The following is a 19812-nucleotide window of genomic DNA, read 5'->3' on the forward strand; positions in this document are numbered from 1 at the left end:
CCATTATGTCCGTTCTCCACACTGACCTGTACGTCACTGCCGTTGATGTGCATGCGCCGGATCATGCTGCCCTGGGTGGTCACATCTGTCCAATAAATCCTCTCCTCGCGAACGTCGAAATCCAGAGCCACAGCATTGTTCAAGCCCTGTCAAAGCACAGGAGCTGCATCAGTCTGGGCCAGAGATAAACCCCCGTCTGCAGGATTTCTAAGCCCTCCATAAGCTTTATCTGAAAGTCTCACCTGTTTGAGAAGTGTGTAGTTGGAGCCGTCTAAATTGAGCCTCCTCAGATAGTAGCGGTTGGCAAATATCAGGAAGGGTTCTTCCTCTGCAGGGAGGGGGAGACATCATATGCGATTAGATTGATCCAAAACGCTTCCTGAATGTTATTAAACTTGTCTTGTTTCTTACCAGAGGTGGATTTGCATATGGTGGGGTTTTCAGGGCTAAGCTGGAAACCCTCCACACACAGACAGTGGAAGCTGCCGTGTGTGTTGATGCAGCGCTGCGTGCAGGGATAGGTGGTTGTGCACTCATCGATGTCGACACAAGTCTTCCCGTCATCTTTCAGACGGAAGCCAGGATGGCATCGACACTGTGAGGGGGCAAAGAGCAAAGCAGGTAAAGCAACAGAGCATGCTGTTAGTGGAGAGCTAAAGTCAGATTTGCTCAGTGTTTGCCTGTTACCTTAAAGCCTATTTTAAGGTCTTCACAGAGCTGGGAGCAGCCGCTCAGTTTGCTGTTCAGGCACTCGTTAACGAAACAGTTCAGCTCATCGGAGCCATCGCCACAGTCGTCCTTATGGTCACAGAGCAATGTCTCATTGATACAGTTCCCATTGTTGCAAGCGTATGCAGTGTCGTTGCATTTCTTCTCTGTGAAAGGTAAGAAAGATAGGAAATCAGAAACAAAATGTGAACCAGCAGCTACTATCATTTCAGATTCTCAACATTTAGTCACAGCTCTTGAGAGTGCTTTGAAATAGCCAAATATGTTTTTTTGTATTGTATGTGCAATAACATGTTCTTATGATGGATGGGCCTTATCCATGGTTTCTTACTTTACTTTTGATCTGCTGTTAATGCTTTCATGTTGCTTGTCCACATTGTCCATATCACACAGGTGTTTATTAACGTCCTGATTAATCTAATAGATATAAAATAATGTAAATTAAAGAACAATTTCTTCTGGAGTGCGTGTGTGAAATTAACCTGGGCCGTTGCAGTGTGGGTTCTTGGGGGCTTCATCAGAGTGGTCATGGCAGTCAAAGTCTCCGTCACACTCCCATGAACTCTGGATGAGGCAGCGTCCGTTGGCACAGCGGAACTCGCTGGGTCTACATGTCGGATATTCTGCAGCAAAAAAAAGCACAGAGGGTTGAACCCATTGTTAAAAGGGAGGAGGAGGAGGAGGAGGAGCAGAGGGTTTTTAAAATCTGCCCATCAGGAATAAGAGGTCATGGTTTCACTCACCACACTCCTGGGACTCATCTGAGCCATCGCTGCAGTCGTTGTCATGGTCGCACACAAAGTGCTTGGGGATACACTGTCGGTTCTGGCACATGAACTCGTTGCTGCTGCACGTGTCGTTGAACACTGAGACATATACATATTTGGTGAGTGAATGAGGTAAATGCACCCCTCCATGTGCAGTACAGATGTATGTCTTTCTTTGCCTCTATGAGTTCTTATTTTGACCAAATCCAACCCCAGCCTGCACTCACCACATCCGGCTTTCACGCTCTCGTCAGCCCCATCAGGACAGTCTTTGTCTCCGTCACACTTCCAACGCTGAGGGATACACATGTGTGATCCAGGACATTGGAACGCCTCAGGACTGCAGGTTTTGGTTTCTGGGATGGAAATAGATTATTTAAAATGAGATTTTGTTTCGTGAAAACTGTATAATCCCAAATAACATTTGTTTTTAAGCTATGACGAAAACCTAAAATGTGTTGCCTACATGCTAATATTTTAGTCCATATTACACTTGATTATTGTGCAGTAGTCACCAGATGAATTTAAGCTCAAATCTAAATATTATCACAATAATAGTCTAATAATGTTATGCATGTTCAACTGTATTTTTTCCACAGAACCCACTGATGTCAATATACCTTGTGTGCTTAATATATTAATGTTAATGTTTCTTGTATATATATTCATTAATGATTTGTGTCCAACACTCACTGCACTTGCTGTCCTCGTCACTGCTGTCTCCACAGTCGTCGGCTCCATCACACACCCAGCGGTTGGGAATGCAGCGATGGTTCCCACACTCAAACTGAGTGGCTGAGCAGAACTTATCTAGAGGTCCAGAAAGAATGTATAAAGAACTAAATACAAGTGCCAAAACAGTCTGTTGCAATTTAGCTTGTTTGGGGCTCTGGTATCTAAACTTACCACAGTTAGCCTCGTCTGCACCGTTCTCACAGTCATTCTCCTTATCGCAGGTCCAGCTCAAAGGGATACAACGTCCACTAGGACATGTGAAGAAATGCGTTGGACACTTGGTTTTCTTGCTCCCTACCAGTGACAGAGAATTGGCAAGTCAGAGGAGAAAATATATTAGGATTGGAGCCAGAATGAGAAGAAAAACAGGAAACACATTTGAACACTGCAACGATTTTTAAGGAGAACGTTCTCCCGAACTACAATTTAATGGATGAAAACATGTGCTGTTTGTGTTCCACTTGGAACAATCCAAAATGGATATCTCGCTCTGATCCATCTGTGGATTTTTTTTGTTGAAAATATGCAAGTAGAATACCTGGGCAATTCCTTTCATCTGAGAAGTCTCCACAGTCATTAGCTCCGTCACACATCCATGAAGAGGAATAGCACAGTGTGGTGAACTCGCATTTCTGAAATGTCACTCCCTTCACTCCAAGATGGAAGTAGCTGGAGCAGTCCGTAGCAGCTTGAAAAAAAACAGCAGCAATATTTTTTTACTGTAGGCAAGTAGAAAGTGTTAGCCATTTTATACAACATTTACTTTACTGAATGAATCGGATTATTTTGACTTACTGCAGTTCATCTCATCACTGGCATCTTGACAGTCCACTTTCTGGTTACACTTGCTGGAGTTGGAGATGCAGCTTCCACTTCTGCACTGAACTTGATCGACTGTGCACAGTGTGGCTGACAAACACAAAAACATGAGACAATGTTTATAAATTGAAAATGTAATTTGACCGTAAGAACTCCTTTAATCTGGAGACTGGACTCACCGTTACAGAAGACTTCGTCAGAATTGTCCCCGCAGTCGTCCTGCCCGTTGCACCAGGAGCTGTGCCCCACACAGCGGCTGTTTACACAGCGTCTGTAACCCTTCTTGCACACCCGGTTGGCTGAGAACCAGACACGCAATGATACATTACAAATGTCAACAACACAAATATAGTTGAAAATGTTTTGACTAAGAGAAAGCTTCCACTTACCACAGTAGGACTGTTTCTCATCAGACTTGTCTTTGCAGTGGGCCATGCCATCACAAGTCAGCGTGTAGTTAATACAATCTCCATTTCCACACTCAAACTCATCAAGGTTGTTACATGTAGTGTTAAGGGCTGTGAGAAATAAACAGAAACATGTACTTTGTATTTGATCATGTGAACATGCACAATATAAATAAATGGTATGCAACACTCTATCATAAGAATCATTAATAAATATCAAAATGATAGTTAGTTAAAAAAAAACAAGGGTAAATACTTGATATATGTATAAATGTTGTGTTTTAAATGTTTTGCTAACAATTTCTTAAAGCTTCACAAATTATTTTGTCAGCATTAACACAAACTTAATGACACAAACTAATCATTAACACAAACTAATGATATAATAACATTGAATATAGCATCCTAATACTTAGTAAACAATCATGATCATCATTCAATTGTTTTGAAAAGTAAAATAACTATTGACTAAACTGTAATAACTATAATAAGGTTATAACTTTATATGGCACCATTGCTCTGGCATCCTAAGCTAAACTTTTAGTTCATTACCTATGCAGGTGTTGTCTTCCAAAAGCTTCCTGTCACCACGGCAACTGCAGTTGACTCTTCCCTCAGAGGTCAGCAAACACAAGTCTTGGCATCCTCCGTTGTTAACACGGCACATAGAAAATTCACCTATGCAGAGATGATGAAAGTAAAGGGAACGTTAACCACACAAACCTGCGCGCACACACACACACACACACACACACACACACACACACACACACACACACACACACACACACACACACACACACACACACACACACACACACACACACACACACACACACACACACACACACACACACACACACACACACACACACACACACACACACACACACACACACACACACAGTGTGTAGGCTAAACTTTGCCCCATCCATCCTCCCCCCCCCCACATGTGCATCCACATCATCAGACAGATCGGCCTGCATGAATGTGGCGATGGCTCTGCCTCCCCTGAATGTATAATTCAATGTGACTCAATCTAAATGGGATTTGCAGCTATTACCACAGGCTCTCCGCTTGTATGGTCGCCGTGGGCATTGGAGCGTGAGAGTTTACTGAATGAGGCAACTTGAGGGAGAAGAAAAACAATACAGGGCTGCATTGATGTATAGGGATACAGACAATAGCAGACGTAGAACAAGATGGGAAGGATAAGTTTGGATTTGAGTTAAAAACTGCAATTCAGCGCGCGCTTCATCTACATCTGTTGCAGTTACTACTAGATTATTTCTGTCACATTATTAACATCTTTCTGTGAGTAGAAATACATCTTTTTTATTTGTTAGTATGTGCGTTTGTTCAAAGTACAACATTCGCTTCATAAAAAATGCCTAAATTCAACTTTTTAGTTTTTTAGATGAATTTGTCATGACATAATAACCGTGATAGGAATAATAATCTGTGCTGGAATGCAATTTTAAGATATTACCTAAATTCTAACAATAAATGGTATCTTGATTTATCATGATGTAAACAATTGGTGTTTATACACTCTCTTTAAACATGTTTAGTTGCATGTTAATGCAAAATGAGATGGCATGAACTTAATGTCAACTAACAGAGCTTTTGCTAAAGATTGAAATGTGTGTTTGTTTCGTTAATTGTTGGATTGAAACTTTTTTAAATCATCTTTATTAATATTTTTTATGATGGACTTTTATTTTTGTACCAATGCAAGGAAGTACCTTTGGGTATTTTAATTAATTAATTAAATAGTCATTCTTTTCAAAATGTGCACATACAGTAGGCTTTCAATCTTAACACCCAGTCCTTCACAATATGTACTTCAATCAATCTGTCACACCTTCACTCCACAGTTTATATTATTAATGACACACACACAAACCGCTGAATCCCGCACTGTGTAAACACTTACAGCTGTTGGTGTTGTTGGCCACAGCGACGATGCCCATTGGCTGCTGAGGTATGTCGGCACGCAGCACCTTCATGTCTCCTCCTGTGTATTTGTCAGCCCGGAGCACGGCCCTCCTCACCCAGTCCGTCCAGAAGATGTAGTCACCGTACACAGCCAGGCCGAACGGATGCACCGGCTCATTCTTCAACACCACCTGCAGGGGTCATGCAGCCATCACCTCACATTATACATTCAGGAAAGGAAAGCCTTGTAACAAACCTGAAAGTATAAACAACCCCAAAATACAATCCTACTGTAGAGAAAGCTTTCCTTTGCACAGCCTCATATAATTACAAAGTGTTTTACTGTGTATGTCACTCACATAGCGGCGAGTGCCGTCATACTCGCAGCGCTCTATTTTGTCTAGTGTGGCATCGGAGAAATACAGTTTTTCAGCGCGGTGGTCTATGGCCAGGCCGTTAGGGGTTCGTATGTCATTCCCAATGATCACAAGGACATTGGAACCGGACAGTGTGGCACGCATGATACTGGGAGACTGCTCATTCCAGTTGGTCCAAAACATGAGGCTGCAGGAGAGAGATAACAAAACTATCAGTAGTGTTCATGTTCACTTTTGGACTTACTTAAGGAATCGTTTTTATTGCAAGGAGGTGTGATGTGAGTTAATGTAATCTCTCTAACCTCTGACACTCATCAAGGACAAAGGCTCTCGGGTGGTCATCGCCTGACATGGTGACCACGCTGTGCCTCTCAACGGCACCCCAGCTGCTCTGGTCCACGGTGTGCCGGGTGATGGTTGAGGTAGTGTAGCTGGTCCAGTACAGCATATCCCAACCCCTGTGATACGCCAAGCCCTCCACAGAGCCAATATCTGAAAAATAATCAAGCAATAGAGATGAATACAGAGAGTAGTGTGGAGAAGAAAGAAGAAAAAGAACCACAAAGAGGGAGAAGGCAGAAGAGAAAAGAGGGAAAGGAAAAGAAGCGCGTTCTATGTTAAAAGGCCAAATGTGGACTGTCTGGCAGCAGTTCAGTGTTGGCAGACTGCTGAGGGACAGCACAGAGTCAGGGCTATGGACATGACAGCTTGGTATTAATGACCAAGAACACAGTGTGATTTGAGGCTTTTATCCAGCAAATAGCTCACTAAAAAGGTCACAATAACAGTTGCCGTCTAGCGTATTACTTTCCATCGCACTACCTCATCAACAGATGAGAAATAACAAGTCCTCGTTTCTGCCCCACAGCCTTGAATTGAGTAAGAGGTTCAGAGCTCCTTGCCTGCACACAGGCCAGAGGACAGGCAACAGTCAGCCAAGATATAATTACACATCAACAAAGTTATGCAGAGGCAGACAGACAGCAGCTGGTCCACTGGTAAAGTGTGTTTGAGAAAAGTATACACTTGAAAAGACAAATCAGAAAACTCCGAGGATAAATAATTGTTATTAGCAGCCTTCTTGTTACTGCCATTGGACGGGACTAATGATAAGAGCGGGCCTTTGCAGGGCTGGGTATGACCACTCTCTTTCAGCGCGGTTCACCACCAGGTGGGACACTTAACACTACACCTCAACATCTCCAGCGCAACGCGGCTAACATGAATCAACATTTGACTGGCTCATGCTATGAGCCTGTGAATGAGGCAAAGGAAGAGGAGAGCCAAGCGAAGGCACGCTAGGCAAAAACAACCGCCTTCTGCTTCCAATGGTCATAAATCAATTCCCCTCAAATCGATGAGGAGCAACATGAAATCCATTCGCCCTTATTTCCTCTTTCCTCTGTGCTGTTAATGAATTGTAAATCTCTAGTCGACAGCACTCTCTACTCAAATTCTTGCTTTCGAGCTCTGTTTATCTCCACATTGTTGACCCGAGCCTATCTGCGTCCCTGTACATGTTCGCTTGTTGTTGACGATAAAACAGATGAGCTGAATTTACAGCTCTTGAGCTCAGCTGGTTAAACTGACTGATAGTTCTTTATTGCAGTTATCTGCAGTAGGTATGATAGCACTTCAGTGTTTGCTGACCTGCAGTCAATAATTACCCAGATGTCTGAATGCAAACACTAAATCACTGTCACCCTGTTTATGTACCATACGTGTGTGTTTTCCTTATATATGTGTGTGAAGGCACACTTGGAGAAAATGTATAGATTCTTTCAGAAAATGAACAAACACAGTGGACCCTGGGAAACAATGTCTGGCCCCGTTAGGCCCTCCCCCAGAGAGCCAGGCCAGCCTATCTCTGGCCTGCTCTGATAATCAGTCCATAGTTCACCTGCTGCCTACTCTGCTTCATCCTGCCTGACTGTCGCCTCATGTTTGCTTCTCCGCTAAAGTTGTCTTTCTCAGGAGATCTGCTCCACGGAGGCAGGATTGCGGCTGATTGTGGATCGCTGAGCCCAGGCCTAATTGAGATGTCATGTGGAGTAGCCGACTGCTCTGAGGTGACAGGAAATCACAGAACTGATGCCGGCAAGCTCTCAACACTTGGATGCTCGTAACAAGAGAGGAACAGCTAAGAAATCAGGAGTTTCTTGACTTTAATGGAGGGGTCTGACTGAGTTTATTTCACTCACTTTACCGCCCCCGGCCAATCATAGGTGGGGCTGATTGCGAGGACTGGAGTAGCCTGGTTCACACACAGCACAATGGAAGCAGCTTTAACAAACTGACATTTGCTGAATGTATTTTAAAAGGAGTTTCATTTTCATAACGTTAGGGACATAAATCAATGTAGTTTGTGTATGTATGTATTTATATATATATATATATATATATATATATATTACATCCACCTTCAGTACTTGTATTGGTTAATTTTTACCATGAACATTTGAAGAAGTCGTTGGGAAAGCAATACGCTGTTATTAAGTAAACTGTTATTGGCTCATCGCATGATTCATCATTCCCACACGTATTATCTGTAGTTTTATGACCTGCTTGATAATATTCAACCCAACCAAGGGACAACAGTGGCAGTATGACTGAAAGACGTCTCCATAACTGAAGACAGGATGAACTCTACGGGTTCAGAGGATCTGCTCGGGAACAGCAGTGACACCTCGCTGGGGAATGTGGAGCGGGTCCTGGTCCCGATATTAGATGTACTTATTCTGCTGCTGGGAGTTAGCGGTCACACATTGGTGATAGTGATCTTGTGTGGAAGGCGGAGAAGTGGGATGGGAGCACGGCCCCCTCAAAGCTCCATGACAGGAACCGGAACTGACGCCCTCCTGCTGGCTCTGAGCGCAGCAGACCTGCTCCTGCTCTCCATGCTTCCCTTCCACACTGCTGCTGTAGCCATGCAGCAATGGCCGTTTGGAGACTTTATGTGTCGTCTGACGGGCTTCCTTGGCTCTGCCTGCTCCTCAGCCAGCGCCTTCACACTGGCCCTGCTGGCTGTGTCTCGCTATCTGACTGTGGTGCGGCCTGCCAGAGCCTTCAGCCTCCTCTCCCCATGCAGGGTGTCTATAGCAGCTGCGCTCCTCTGGGTGCTGGCGTGCTGCCTGGCCACCCCCCAGCTGGTATTTCGCTCTGTGGGGACCCCACGTCGAACACCTGATGGCCTCGCTTGCTTTGCTTTCCAGACCCACAAAGACCAGCTGATCTATGGATTGTTTCACTTCCTCGTGGCCTTCTTGCTTCCACTGGTTACCATCGCGGTGGCTTACGGCAGCATCTTCATATTTCTGTGGGGGATGCAGCATGCAGGAAGGGCCCCTCAAGTAGAGCGCTACCAGAGCAGAGTGACTCAGACGTCGGCCATGCTGGTACTGGCCTTCACCCTGTGCTGGCTGCCGTCATATGGCCTGACGCTGGCCTTATTGGCGGATAAAAGCTCAGGGGCCACTGGTGCCTCTCCACGTAATGGCCCCTTCACTGTATTTTCCCGCCTCATGGCTACCTCCTCTACAGTGATGAACCCCATCCTGTATGTACTGATGTCCCAAAAATTCAGAAAAGACTTACTGAGGCTGTTCAAGAGGGGAGGACAAAGGGCCAATGTTTCTGTGACTATGGCTGCTGCCTGACAAAACTGAACAGCTAACACACAAACACTGGGAAAGTCCTCACAACCGGGAATAACTGTAAACAGTAATTACAAACGGAGTTGCTTTTTTAAAAAAAACCTACATTTTTAAACATCTTTTTTTTTTGTAAAGCACTTTGAATTGCCTTGTGTTGAAAAGTGCTATATAAATAAACTTGCCTTGCCTTGCCTAAATGAAAAGAATGGACACAATCATACTCTCAGAGGAAAGTATACTTGAATGGCAAAATAGCAATACCAAATAACAACAACAAGGAAATCTAACCGGTAGCCCTGGGAGGGGCCGCTCTACAGGGACACAATCCTGAATCACGCATTCCTTGTAAAACGGTTTAAAGTAAAGACACTTCAGTAAAACATTAACTGCGCACATGGGTGTTTTTTTTCTGAGATAAGGTGAATGAAGGTCTATCTGTACAGTGTTTATGCTACACTTTGTTCCCAAAGCTTTCATTTTGTTTTCTAGTTTGGCTACAACTTCAGAAGAAAAGCTTCCCGGTTGTGTTTAGATCACTGGGGCTATTTTGGGCTCCAGCCGTTTTCTTTTCCACAAGATGTTCTCAGTGGGGGGTCTGATGTTTACAGCTAAGGTTCTTTGACATTCAACACAAAATGTATAACCAAAGGACAGGACAATGTCAACTTTGGGAGGGGGATTCAAATATAGATAAAATGGGATAAAAGTTAAGTGGAGGTTTATTTTTAAAAGATAAAAAAAAAGGTTTACACAAATGTTAGATGTGTGAATACTCACTTTCTACCACAGTCTTGCGGTCAGATCCATCATCACTGATCTGCTGGATGTTGCCAAAGTGGATGTCACTAAAGAATATACGGTTAGCTCCTTTTCCTCCACCTCCTCTGTAATCAAACGTAAGTGCTATGACATTCTTCATGTGCTCCGGGTCCTCAAACGGTTTAATGGGTGCATTTAGGTTGTTTTCATCCGATAGGTGGACACTCTTCAGTATGGTGCGCTCTGAGTAAAGCAGGTAGCCGTCATAGTCCCGGCAGCTGCAGCCATCTTCAGCCAGCATGCCATGAGCGCAGGCACAGGTCCGCTGTCCGTTGCCGCGGAAAAGACAAAGCTGCTGGCACCCGCCATTTTTATCTTTGCACACGTTTGTTCCTGTAAACAGACATGAGATCTTTTAAATAATCATCAACTACAATTACATTTCTCAAACTTGAAAATCAGTCATAGAAAACATTTTAAATTACATTGAAGTGAGGTAGTTAATTACAATATTAAAAATATTATAATGTTTCATTTCTTCACTTGTAAAGCAGACAATGTTTTCAAATCAGTGCTTACCCTGCTGCCTGGCCCTGTTGAACACTTTGATGTCTTTGAGCTGTACTCCAATACCAGTCCTCAGAGACACAGAGTCTGTGGCGTTGTCCTTGTTGCCCCTCTTTATGGAGCCATTAGCATGTGTCCTGGTTCAAAAAAGTAGCAGAAATTAAGCATTTTTTTAAATGTTAAAACTAAAGACTAATATTGCTCGCAAATAACATCCAAATGAGGGTGTAATATCTGACCTGTCACTCCAGTATATGTAGTTTTCAAACACAGACACAGAAAACATGTCCATGTTGTTGTTGCCCAGCACAACTTCCCTGTTCTCTCCCGTCTCCAGGTTAATGCGTTCAATCTTGTCCGTCCTGGCATCACACCAGTACAGCAGACTCTCCTACATGCACACGGATGATAATGGTTACAGTGATGTTGGGATGCAGGGCCCGCTGTCTGCACTCGGGCTGCACTCTCAATATTACGTTTTTTTATTATATTTACTGTGTTTCATGTTGATCTTTTGATTAAAACAACTGATTAACTAAAGGAAACAATTGTGTGTAAGCCAACTAGAATTTATTTCGGCGGGACAGCCTTAGTCTGCGCTGTAACATAGTGATATAAGAATGGGTCTGTTAAACTGCACCTCATAGTCAACGGAGATGCCGTTGGGCCAGCTGATACTGGAGTTGACCAGAACAGCCCTCTGCGTGCCATCCAGACGAGACCGCTCAATACGAGGGTACTGGCCCCACTCTGTCCAGAACAGGTAGCTAGACACACACACAAACACAGCAAAGCACAGCTTCCTCAGTAATCAATAATGAGAGAGATTAGAGAAGCAGAAGCTACAGACAGCTACAGTGCTAATTGGAGTGTTGTTTCCTCTCACCCTTTCGCAGGGTGGACAGTGATGGCACGAGGCTTGTCCAGGCCCTGGGAGATCACCACATAGCGGAAAGAGCCATTCAGTCTGGCCACCTCTATCACATCAAAGCCTTGGTCCGTCCAGTAGATGTTTCCTGTAGAGGATGGAGGAGAAACAATGATCCTTTGACCTTATTTGAACTCCTTTCTGACACTTCAGAAGTTACTGTTATTGACCTTAGAAATAAAATAGTTTTTTACAGTTCAGGTGTTTCTCTATTTATTTTGGCTTTTCTTGTTTTCTCAGTTAAATTAATCTCCCTTCCTACTGGGTGGTAACATAAAAGCAAGGATGATGGAAACACTGACAGCAAAATGAAACACAATTTATCAGTATGTATGTGTGATTCAGAATGTATGTCCCTCACCTGCTATCCAGTCCACAGCGATGCCCTCCACCCTGCCGATGCCGTTGGTGACCACATCCTCTCTCCAGGTCTGGTCTCTCTTGGCCCTGCTAATGGTGCTCAGGCCCATGTCCACCCAGTAGATTGTGTCATTGTCTGTGGAAACAGGTCAAACATTACATAACGTATCCTATACTCAATAAAGCCAGACTGAAGCACTCCTTTGTGCATCAGTCAATTCTCACAGCAAAGCTAAATCCCAGATCAAGTGCACGCTAAAGGGTCTTTGAGCATGTTTTCTCTCAGTGATTGTGCTGTTACGTTAAATGTTTTTCATGTATTGTGTCTTGATATTTGTCTATGTTGATGTTATACATGGAGCAGCTTAAATGCTGGGGTAATTCATTTGTATCAAGCGTTTGAGTAAAAACACACATGTTATAAAAAAGTCTTACCAGCATGGAAATCTATGCCCACAGCAAGCGATGTGCCCGACACCGGTACCAGGGCATCAGACTTGTCAGACGGGTCCAAAGGAATACCACGTATGCCTTCATGCACAGAGTACAGCAGGAAAGAGCCAACACCTACAGCAGACAAATACAATTCATTGTTTTGAAGTTGCATCAGACATCTATCACTTCCAAATTTGGGCGAAAGAAGAAAAAATTCATGTGTATGAATGTGACGTACCCTCACAAGACTGTTGCCCTGTGCGCAGGCTGTATCCTGCAGTGCACATGCAGGCTCTGGTGGTCGGGGAGGTGGGGAGACACAGCTGGGAACAGTCTCCATTGTTATTACTGCAGAGATTGCTGCCTGGGAACACAAAAGCATGAGAACAAAAACACAAAACAAATCAAAGAGGAGTTAGAGACATGATGTGCTTTGGCATAGATAAACAGGCCACATGCAAAAAGCAGAACAACACTTCAATGAGATGCTTTTTACCCTGGATTTAAAAACAGTTTTCTAACTCTTTAACAAAAAGATGTATGCAAAGGTTCAGAAAAGAGTGGCAGTTCTTTCCCTGTACCTTTCTGCACAGTTTCATTGTAGATTTTCATGTGCATCATGGGAGACGTGCTGTTCCTCAGGATTTTCCAGGTTCCGCCGTCCTTCTTGTCGCAGGTTCCTATCTGGTCAGTTCCTTGGTCGGCCCACCACAACTTGTCTCCTAAAGGATGCAACAGAAAACAGGATGCTCAACACTCTTCATGAGAAGCACACCTAACTATGGGAAGCCATATTTTAAAAGGCACACAAATACACTTGCAACACAGTCTTGTTATCTTGTGTCACTGCTAAGCTATTCCTACAGTATCTATGGCTACAATTAGTATGTTCTGGAAGCTTACCCATGATGGCAAGAGCAGTAGCCTTGGTCAGCTTGCCCTTCACCCCCTCAAGTATTTCCAGGCCAGAGCCGTCCAGTTTGCAGCGGTTGATGGTGCTGTTTCCTGAGCTGATCCAGTACAGCTGCTCAGTGTCAAAGTCAATAGAGAGGCCTGAAAAACAAAGACAGAGCTGATGTGTAATGGCTTGCCCCGTCACTAGGGCGCACTGTCTGTCATGCAGTCCCACAAAGAGGTTGATCATGGCCCTCACCGACAGGGCCTTTCTGGCTGGTGAAGAGGAGGCTGTGGTTGCTGCCGTCTGTGTTGGCTATGCTGATGTTGTCCCCATCTGTCCAGTATAGTTTCCTGAAAGAGGCCATAGAGAGCTTTTTTTAAAGATTTATTTTCAGCATATCATTCTTTAGCTCATTGACTAAACATTATCAAAAGACCACATAATGACACTGACAAGCCACACAATACAATCCACAGTGCTCAGTGTATGGCACAAGGTCAAGTGCTTTGTTATTGAACAAATATTTAAGGGAATCAATATGTTGACATGAACTTCCTGTCGCACTGAAGCATAGCCACTTCACCTCTTTTTCCCCCATTTAAAAATATAAAGTAAATATATTTTTACAGCCCACATTCCACACATGTCTTAACTTTAGATATTCCATATGTACACACTGACACTTGGCAGGACCGGATTCAGCAACTTTCCACCTTTTTATTGGAATGAATTACAGCAAGTTAGATTCTTATATTCCTACCATAATGTGATGTTTTTTATAAATTATTTATTTTAGTTTTGAACGTGTGTGGCTCTGGTTTTCAGTTTTGAGGTTGTATGTTGGATCTTACACAATGTGTTGTGTTTTATAGAACCAAAACTGTACTGTGGAGCATCTGGTCTTAAAATCACAAACAAACCATTTGTGACTTTTATATGAATGACTTAAAAAAAAGATGTGTTGTTTTCAACTTAAGTCCAAATCAAGTTCAACAGATAGTGAACTTTTGTAAAGCTGCAATTTAGCTGGGCTCAAAACCCAACTAAAAATATTTTTTACAGCAATTGATTGAGCAGCTAAAATAAAATCACATCTGACTTGTCGTCCTATCACTGCCCCGCACACTCGAATGAGAACTTTTATTTTGTGTATACACTCACAGTATACAGAACAATGTGATTGTGTGTCACTGTGTTTAGACTGTGTGTAATCTATGTTTAAATAGTATCTGTCCTCTGCCTCATCACCCACTTCCTGTTAAATCCCACCACATCCACCACACCCTTCATTTGTTTGCTAAGATGCCTTTAAATAAAGTTTCTGCAGCATTTAAACACCCAGATTCTCATGTTTATTTGCGCACACACACATGCAAGTTTGAGTTTGTCCCTCCCTGACTCTTCGCCCCCACCCTCTCCTGGACGTATTCTAGGCCGTGTGTTTATGTGCAGAAACGAGGACACAGCCCCAGCATATGGATCCAGCATCTGCTTCTCATTTTCCCCCGTGCCAACAATGCTCAGATCGGAAACATTCCTCCGCTTAAGTAGGCTAGGTCTTTGAACGAGAGGAAGGAGTACACAAAAAAACACAAGAAGGCAGAGACATTTCTTAAGAAAATATCCTTTCTTCATCCAGCTCAAATGCTCAGAAGCACACATATTCCTGCGGGACACAACTAAATATATAAATACAGATGGTCTGCCTCTGCTCTGCCGGTAAGAGGAGGGGCCGAGGCCAGGTTATGTGTGGGGAGTGGAGGGGGATGAGGTTTCAAGGGGGGAGCAGGAGGGGAAAATGGACATTTGCTAAACAAGGCAGGAGGGGGACCGAATTTAAGATAAACACTGGAACAGAAATAGAGACAGAAAGCGACAGAGTCACCAGCAGTAAATAATTCACAGAAAGTCTTTCTGAGTGCAGAAGCTATGTTTTTAAAAATAGAAATGGAGCTAGATGGAGAAAGAAAGCGACAGAGGAGAAAGATGACATGAGGGGAGAACATTGGAACCACTTCCTGAGTGAAGAAACAGTCAGAGGTCAGCGAACATCTACACAAAACTACTCTGCCTGTCACTGCTGACGGCAAACAGAGTGGAGCCTGACAACCAGACATGCTTAGTGTGTGTGACTGTGTGCACACACACTTCTGTGTGTATGTGGTGAAGGTTAAAGGTAAAATCAAGAGGGTGTCTGAGAACAATTTCTGAAAGCTTCATTTCGACTCAGTGTGACAGCATAAGTGTGTGTGTGTGTGTGTGTGTGTGTGTGTGTGTGTGTGTGTGTGTGTGTGTGTGTGTGTGTGTGTGTGTGTGTGTGTGTGTGTGTGTGTGTGTGTGTGTGTGTGTGTGTAGGTGACCAACCCCAGTATTGGATGCAGCACAAGACAGTGAGGTTTGTCCAGGCCCTGGATGACAGCATTTTTGAAGGAGCCGTCCAGTCTGGCAACATTAATCTGTTTCTTATTGGCATCATAACTGGTCCAGAACAGGTTTCTGGAAACCCAGTCCACTGCCAGGCCGTGAACGTTGGGCAGATCTAAAGAAATTAAATAACACACACAGCCATTTATAATGTGCCAACACTGATTTTATCCTCTAATTGATTACAATATTATCATCTGTAGCCACAGTCGCTATCTCATTAACGCTAACTCTTCAGCTATTTATTTGTATCTTTCCAGGGAACTGGTTGAAAATCATTAGCTGTGTAAAAGGCTGTTAAATATACATGTGATTGTTACACCAATGGATATCATAAAAATACACCCTCTTAAGTCTTTGTCTGCACAGTAGACACTTTACACTTGCTGAGCTAATTCTAAATAAAGAAGGGTATAGCGAGCGTTCAACAACAGTGTCTATTGTCTCTTTGAAAACCTAGCTAGAAGAGCACAACAGCAAAAAAATAATATATATATTTAAATAAAATATATGTATTATTTTTCCAAATTAAAGGTGGGATAGGTCATTTTGGAGAAACCAGCTCGAGTGCGCTAGAATTTGAAAATACACCGCCGGAGAAAATCTGCCCCTTCCTTACAGAGCCCCTCCTCCAACACACAGGAACGCGCACATGACCAATGAGGGCACGAGATAAGTTTGTGCCCCGATGGAAGGCTGACAGGCAGGTAGGCCATCCAGTTACTTTAGCCGGGCCGGCTAAAATGATTGGTCGTGCTTTTTACAGTACTACGGCTTCCACAGATGACTTTTTTTTATGGATTTTTTGTCAAAGCACTTCAGATATTCATTGCTATCGGGATGTTAAGAGCATTCCATGGAATATAACAAAAAGTGTATATTGAGCCGGTTTCTGAATCTGGGAAATGTATATTTGCTACATCTGAATAAATAAAAGAAAACTGCCAAAATGATAATAGCTAGATCTAATATTAAAATAAGAAATAGATAGATATCAAAAAGTCCAGGCTTTATTGTTGAAGAGAGCCAGGTGTAAATGACATTGTGTTGCCTCCTCCGTACCAGCAGAGATCACGGTCTCAACTCCGGTGCCGTTGATGAAAGCTCTCTTGATGGTCTGGGTGCGAACATCTGACCAGTAAATACGATGCTCCAGAGCATCATAGTCCACCACAGTCACGTTGTCGATATCAGGCACAGTGAAGGAGATGATGTAGTTGTAGTAGGGGTTGTCGATATCCACCCCTCTGATCTCAATCTGGCGAGCGTACAGCAGGAACTGACGAGACTCTGTAAGGAGGGAACATGTTGACATGCATCCTTCAGTAACTCCCCAAATATTCAGTATTCAATGGGGGTAATCAGGAGTTAAATGCAGCTTTAAGTTCAAAGTAAAATGCATGAGTGCACGCTAATGCTAGAGTTGTAGGGATAGTTGGTTGCAGCATGGATCGCTGCTCCTGCACATTATTCCTGCCCCTTGAACAAACAGTTAATCCAATTGCATCTTCAACTCTAATGATTGTGTCTGTCTTGCTGGCTAACTCAATAGCACAGCCATGACAGCGGGAGTGAATTCAATCAGTGCAGAGACGCTAGAATTGCATTGGTCTCAACGGTCCTATCATCACTTAACTGTGTGCAGCTTAAATGATAGACAGGGAGGGAGGGAAAGAGACAGAGAGAGGGGGGGGAGTAATGACAGTGTTAGGCTGTATCGGCCAGGCCAGACTAGCTGGTGGATGTGGAGGGTTGTGGCTGATGCCTGAATCAGACAGAATGGGGCTCTCCGTTCCATTACCCCTGAAGATAATAGAAAGTGCTGCCCTGAATACTAAACTCCAACACGCTCTCACTTTTCATGGACAGACACTTCAATGCATTCAAAGCTGTCACAGCAAATAGCACCTCAAAGTGAAAAAAAGTCTTGTTAAATGCTCTCTCTCTCTCTCTCTCTCTCTCTCTCTCTCTCTCTCTCTCTCTCTCTCTCTCTCTCTCTCTCTCTCTCTCTCTCTCTCTCTCTCTCTCTCTCTCTCTCTCTCTCTCATATGCGCACACACACAAATATAAATAAACTTGCCAAGACAAGCAGAGGAGTACATTGTCTGCTAGCTCAAAGGGGGATCAAAGAGTATGTTTTCTACAGTAACTGCATTTTTGTATGCGTGTTCACAATTACCATAGCAAGTGCGTCTGTCAGGGCCCAGCTTCATGAGGTGAGGGCAGGCACACGAGAATGTCTGGTTGTAGTTGATGAGACATAGATGAGAGCAGGGATCCTTGCCGTCTTTAGCCGCACATGGGTTAGGAGCTGGGGAGAAGTAGCAAGGACTACTTTAAAGCAAATGTGTATTTCGGTGGTTGGGGTAAAACTGTGGTATTCTCAACAGAATGATCTCAATTGTGTAGGTATTTTTCAGTTAAAGAACTTGTATAAATTAAGAAAAATGGGACTATTTGAAGCGGAATGTGAATAAGTTTATGTACTCTGGTACTGCACTGGTAAATATTTGTGATGTCTGTCCTTCTTCTTATTATTATTTTATTTTTATCATGCGCCACTTTCCCCCACGACTCCAGTAGGACTCAGATGAGGGTGTTGCGCTTTTCCTTGTACATGTGATGTTTTGGTGTTGTTGTTTTTTTGTTTCGTTTCTTTCTGTTAACTGTCAAGTGGGAACTAACTTTTTTTTGGTACGTTTTTGTGTTTCTCTTATTTTCCTACGATACTGTTATAATAAAAATAAAAAATAAATAAAAAATGTATTATTATTACATTATTAAAAAAAAAAACTCACTATACTCACTAACAAGTACAATATTGAGTTGTAACTCTCATTAGGAATTTGGTAGTTATATATCAGTTGTTTCTAATAATATATGATATTATCTTTATTTCAAGCTGTATTTCTACAGTATGTGCAGGCTTATGTGTGTGTTTCTCACCCTGCGGCTGTCTGGATGGATGGTAGACCTGAAGGTCAAAAGGTTGTGTGTTGGTTCTCTGGACCACAGTGACGTTGCCTCCTGTCCACTTGTTTGCCTTTGCCAGTGTGTTGGTCCTCCAGTCTGTCCAGTAAACCTCCCCTCCATACATAGTGACGGCGAAGGGATGTGACAGATACTCATGTCCCCTCAGAACCTCGATCAGTCCGGAACCATCATACTTGGCTGAATAAATGGCATCAGACCTGTGTATAGCACACATTGCAATTAATGCCTGTGTGCGACTGAAAGATACAGCATGTGCAAGTAAAGGTGTTTTCTGAATGTGATTGTGTTCATGTCTGGGCTTTTTGTAATGACCTGGCATCAATCCAGAAGATGCGGCGCTCTAGATAATCTACAGTGAGCCCATTTGGCCAGCCTCCATTGCCAGTTTCCTTATGGATGGTCTTCCTCCCTTCTCCACTCATGGATGCAGCTTCAATCCTGGGCAAGCTGGCATCCCAGTCTGTCCAGAACAGGATCCTGCAAATGTCATGCATGCCGCAACATGTTCATGCAGTTATTGAATCATTAACATACAGTATGTTCAGGAATCAGATCTGTATATAGCACAACTTGGGTATGACTGCTAAACAGCTCCCAGCTACCAAAAGTAATTACTATTATCTTGTATTGTATATGTGCATTCTTTGATATTGGCAGAAGGTACAGTAATTATACCCGTCCCGGGGATCCAGGGCAATGGCTCGAGGGTGCTCCACCTCCCCGGCCAGCAGCGTGGTCCTCATGGTGCCGTCCAACTTGGCCACCTCAATCTGATCCAGGTTGCTTTCCACCCAGTAAATGTTTCCTGCTATCCAGTCCACTGCCAAGCCCTCAGGGGTAGCCAGGCCATACTGAATCACCACATCAAAGCTGGTTAAAGCTGCAAGGAGAGATACAAATGATCAATGGTTCTCTTAGAGTTAGTTGACTTGAAGATGTGTTATCACCTTCTTCCCTTTTTATACAGTGGAAATATATACTTGATTGTGTCTTTAACCCTGAACATTTCGACAAAAGTCCTA

The 19812-nt window shown here is 43.4% G+C and overlaps 2 protein-coding genes across 3 annotated transcripts in view; one reads left to right on the forward strand and one right to left on the reverse strand.

The window, feature by feature from the left end:
* Window positions 1–19812, reverse strand: part of LOC117446331 (low-density lipoprotein receptor-related protein 1-like) — a 119583-nt gene that overhangs the window by 12956 nt on the left and 86815 nt on the right. For both annotated transcript variants that reach the window (XM_034082491.2, XM_071203148.1), the window contains exons 25-58: window positions 19466–19670; window positions 19103–19267; window positions 18743–18987; window positions 17976–18107; window positions 16859–17086; window positions 15737–15911; window positions 13628–13722; window positions 13378–13527; window positions 13056–13196; window positions 12713–12838; window positions 12475–12606; window positions 12041–12175; window positions 11638–11767; window positions 11392–11518; window positions 10991–11142; window positions 10764–10888; window positions 10203–10577; window positions 6075–6264; window positions 5755–5959; window positions 5394–5586; window positions 4010–4135; window positions 3440–3568; window positions 3230–3349; window positions 3027–3140; window positions 2770–2919; window positions 2403–2525; window positions 2190–2306; window positions 1724–1852; window positions 1473–1595; window positions 1212–1352; window positions 688–875; window positions 412–595; window positions 243–328; window positions 27–146 (exon numbers count right to left, since the gene is read on the reverse strand). In XM_034082491.2, coding sequence (XP_033938382.1) covers window positions 27–146; window positions 243–328; window positions 412–595; window positions 688–875; window positions 1212–1352; window positions 1473–1595; window positions 1724–1852; window positions 2190–2306; window positions 2403–2525; window positions 2770–2919; window positions 3027–3140; window positions 3230–3349; window positions 3440–3568; window positions 4010–4135; window positions 5394–5586; window positions 5755–5959; window positions 6075–6264; window positions 10203–10577; window positions 10764–10888; window positions 10991–11142; window positions 11392–11518; window positions 11638–11767; window positions 12041–12175; window positions 12475–12606; window positions 12713–12838; window positions 13056–13196; window positions 13378–13527; window positions 13628–13722; window positions 15737–15911; window positions 16859–17086; window positions 17976–18107; window positions 18743–18987; window positions 19103–19267; window positions 19466–19670 — 5276 coding nt within the window. The remainder of the gene's footprint in view (window positions 1–26; window positions 147–242; window positions 329–411; window positions 596–687; window positions 876–1211; window positions 1353–1472; window positions 1596–1723; window positions 1853–2189; window positions 2307–2402; window positions 2526–2769; window positions 2920–3026; window positions 3141–3229; window positions 3350–3439; window positions 3569–4009; window positions 4136–5393; window positions 5587–5754; window positions 5960–6074; window positions 6265–10202; window positions 10578–10763; window positions 10889–10990; window positions 11143–11391; window positions 11519–11637; window positions 11768–12040; window positions 12176–12474; window positions 12607–12712; window positions 12839–13055; window positions 13197–13377; window positions 13528–13627; window positions 13723–15736; window positions 15912–16858; window positions 17087–17975; window positions 18108–18742; window positions 18988–19102; window positions 19268–19465; window positions 19671–19812) is intronic.
* LOC117446332 (galanin receptor type 3-like) lies at window positions 8260–9474 on the forward strand. The gene has a single exon (XM_034082493.1). The coding sequence runs from the start codon at window positions 8412–8414 to the stop codon at window positions 9426–9428; it is 1017 nt and encodes a 338-aa protein (XP_033938384.1). The 5' UTR covers window positions 8260–8411; the 3' UTR covers window positions 9429–9474.

Source organism: Pseudochaenichthys georgianus, chromosome 5, assembly GCF_902827115.2.
Source record: "Pseudochaenichthys georgianus chromosome 5, fPseGeo1.2, whole genome shotgun sequence".
NCBI lineage: Eukaryota > Metazoa > Chordata > Actinopteri > Perciformes > Channichthyidae > Pseudochaenichthys > Pseudochaenichthys georgianus.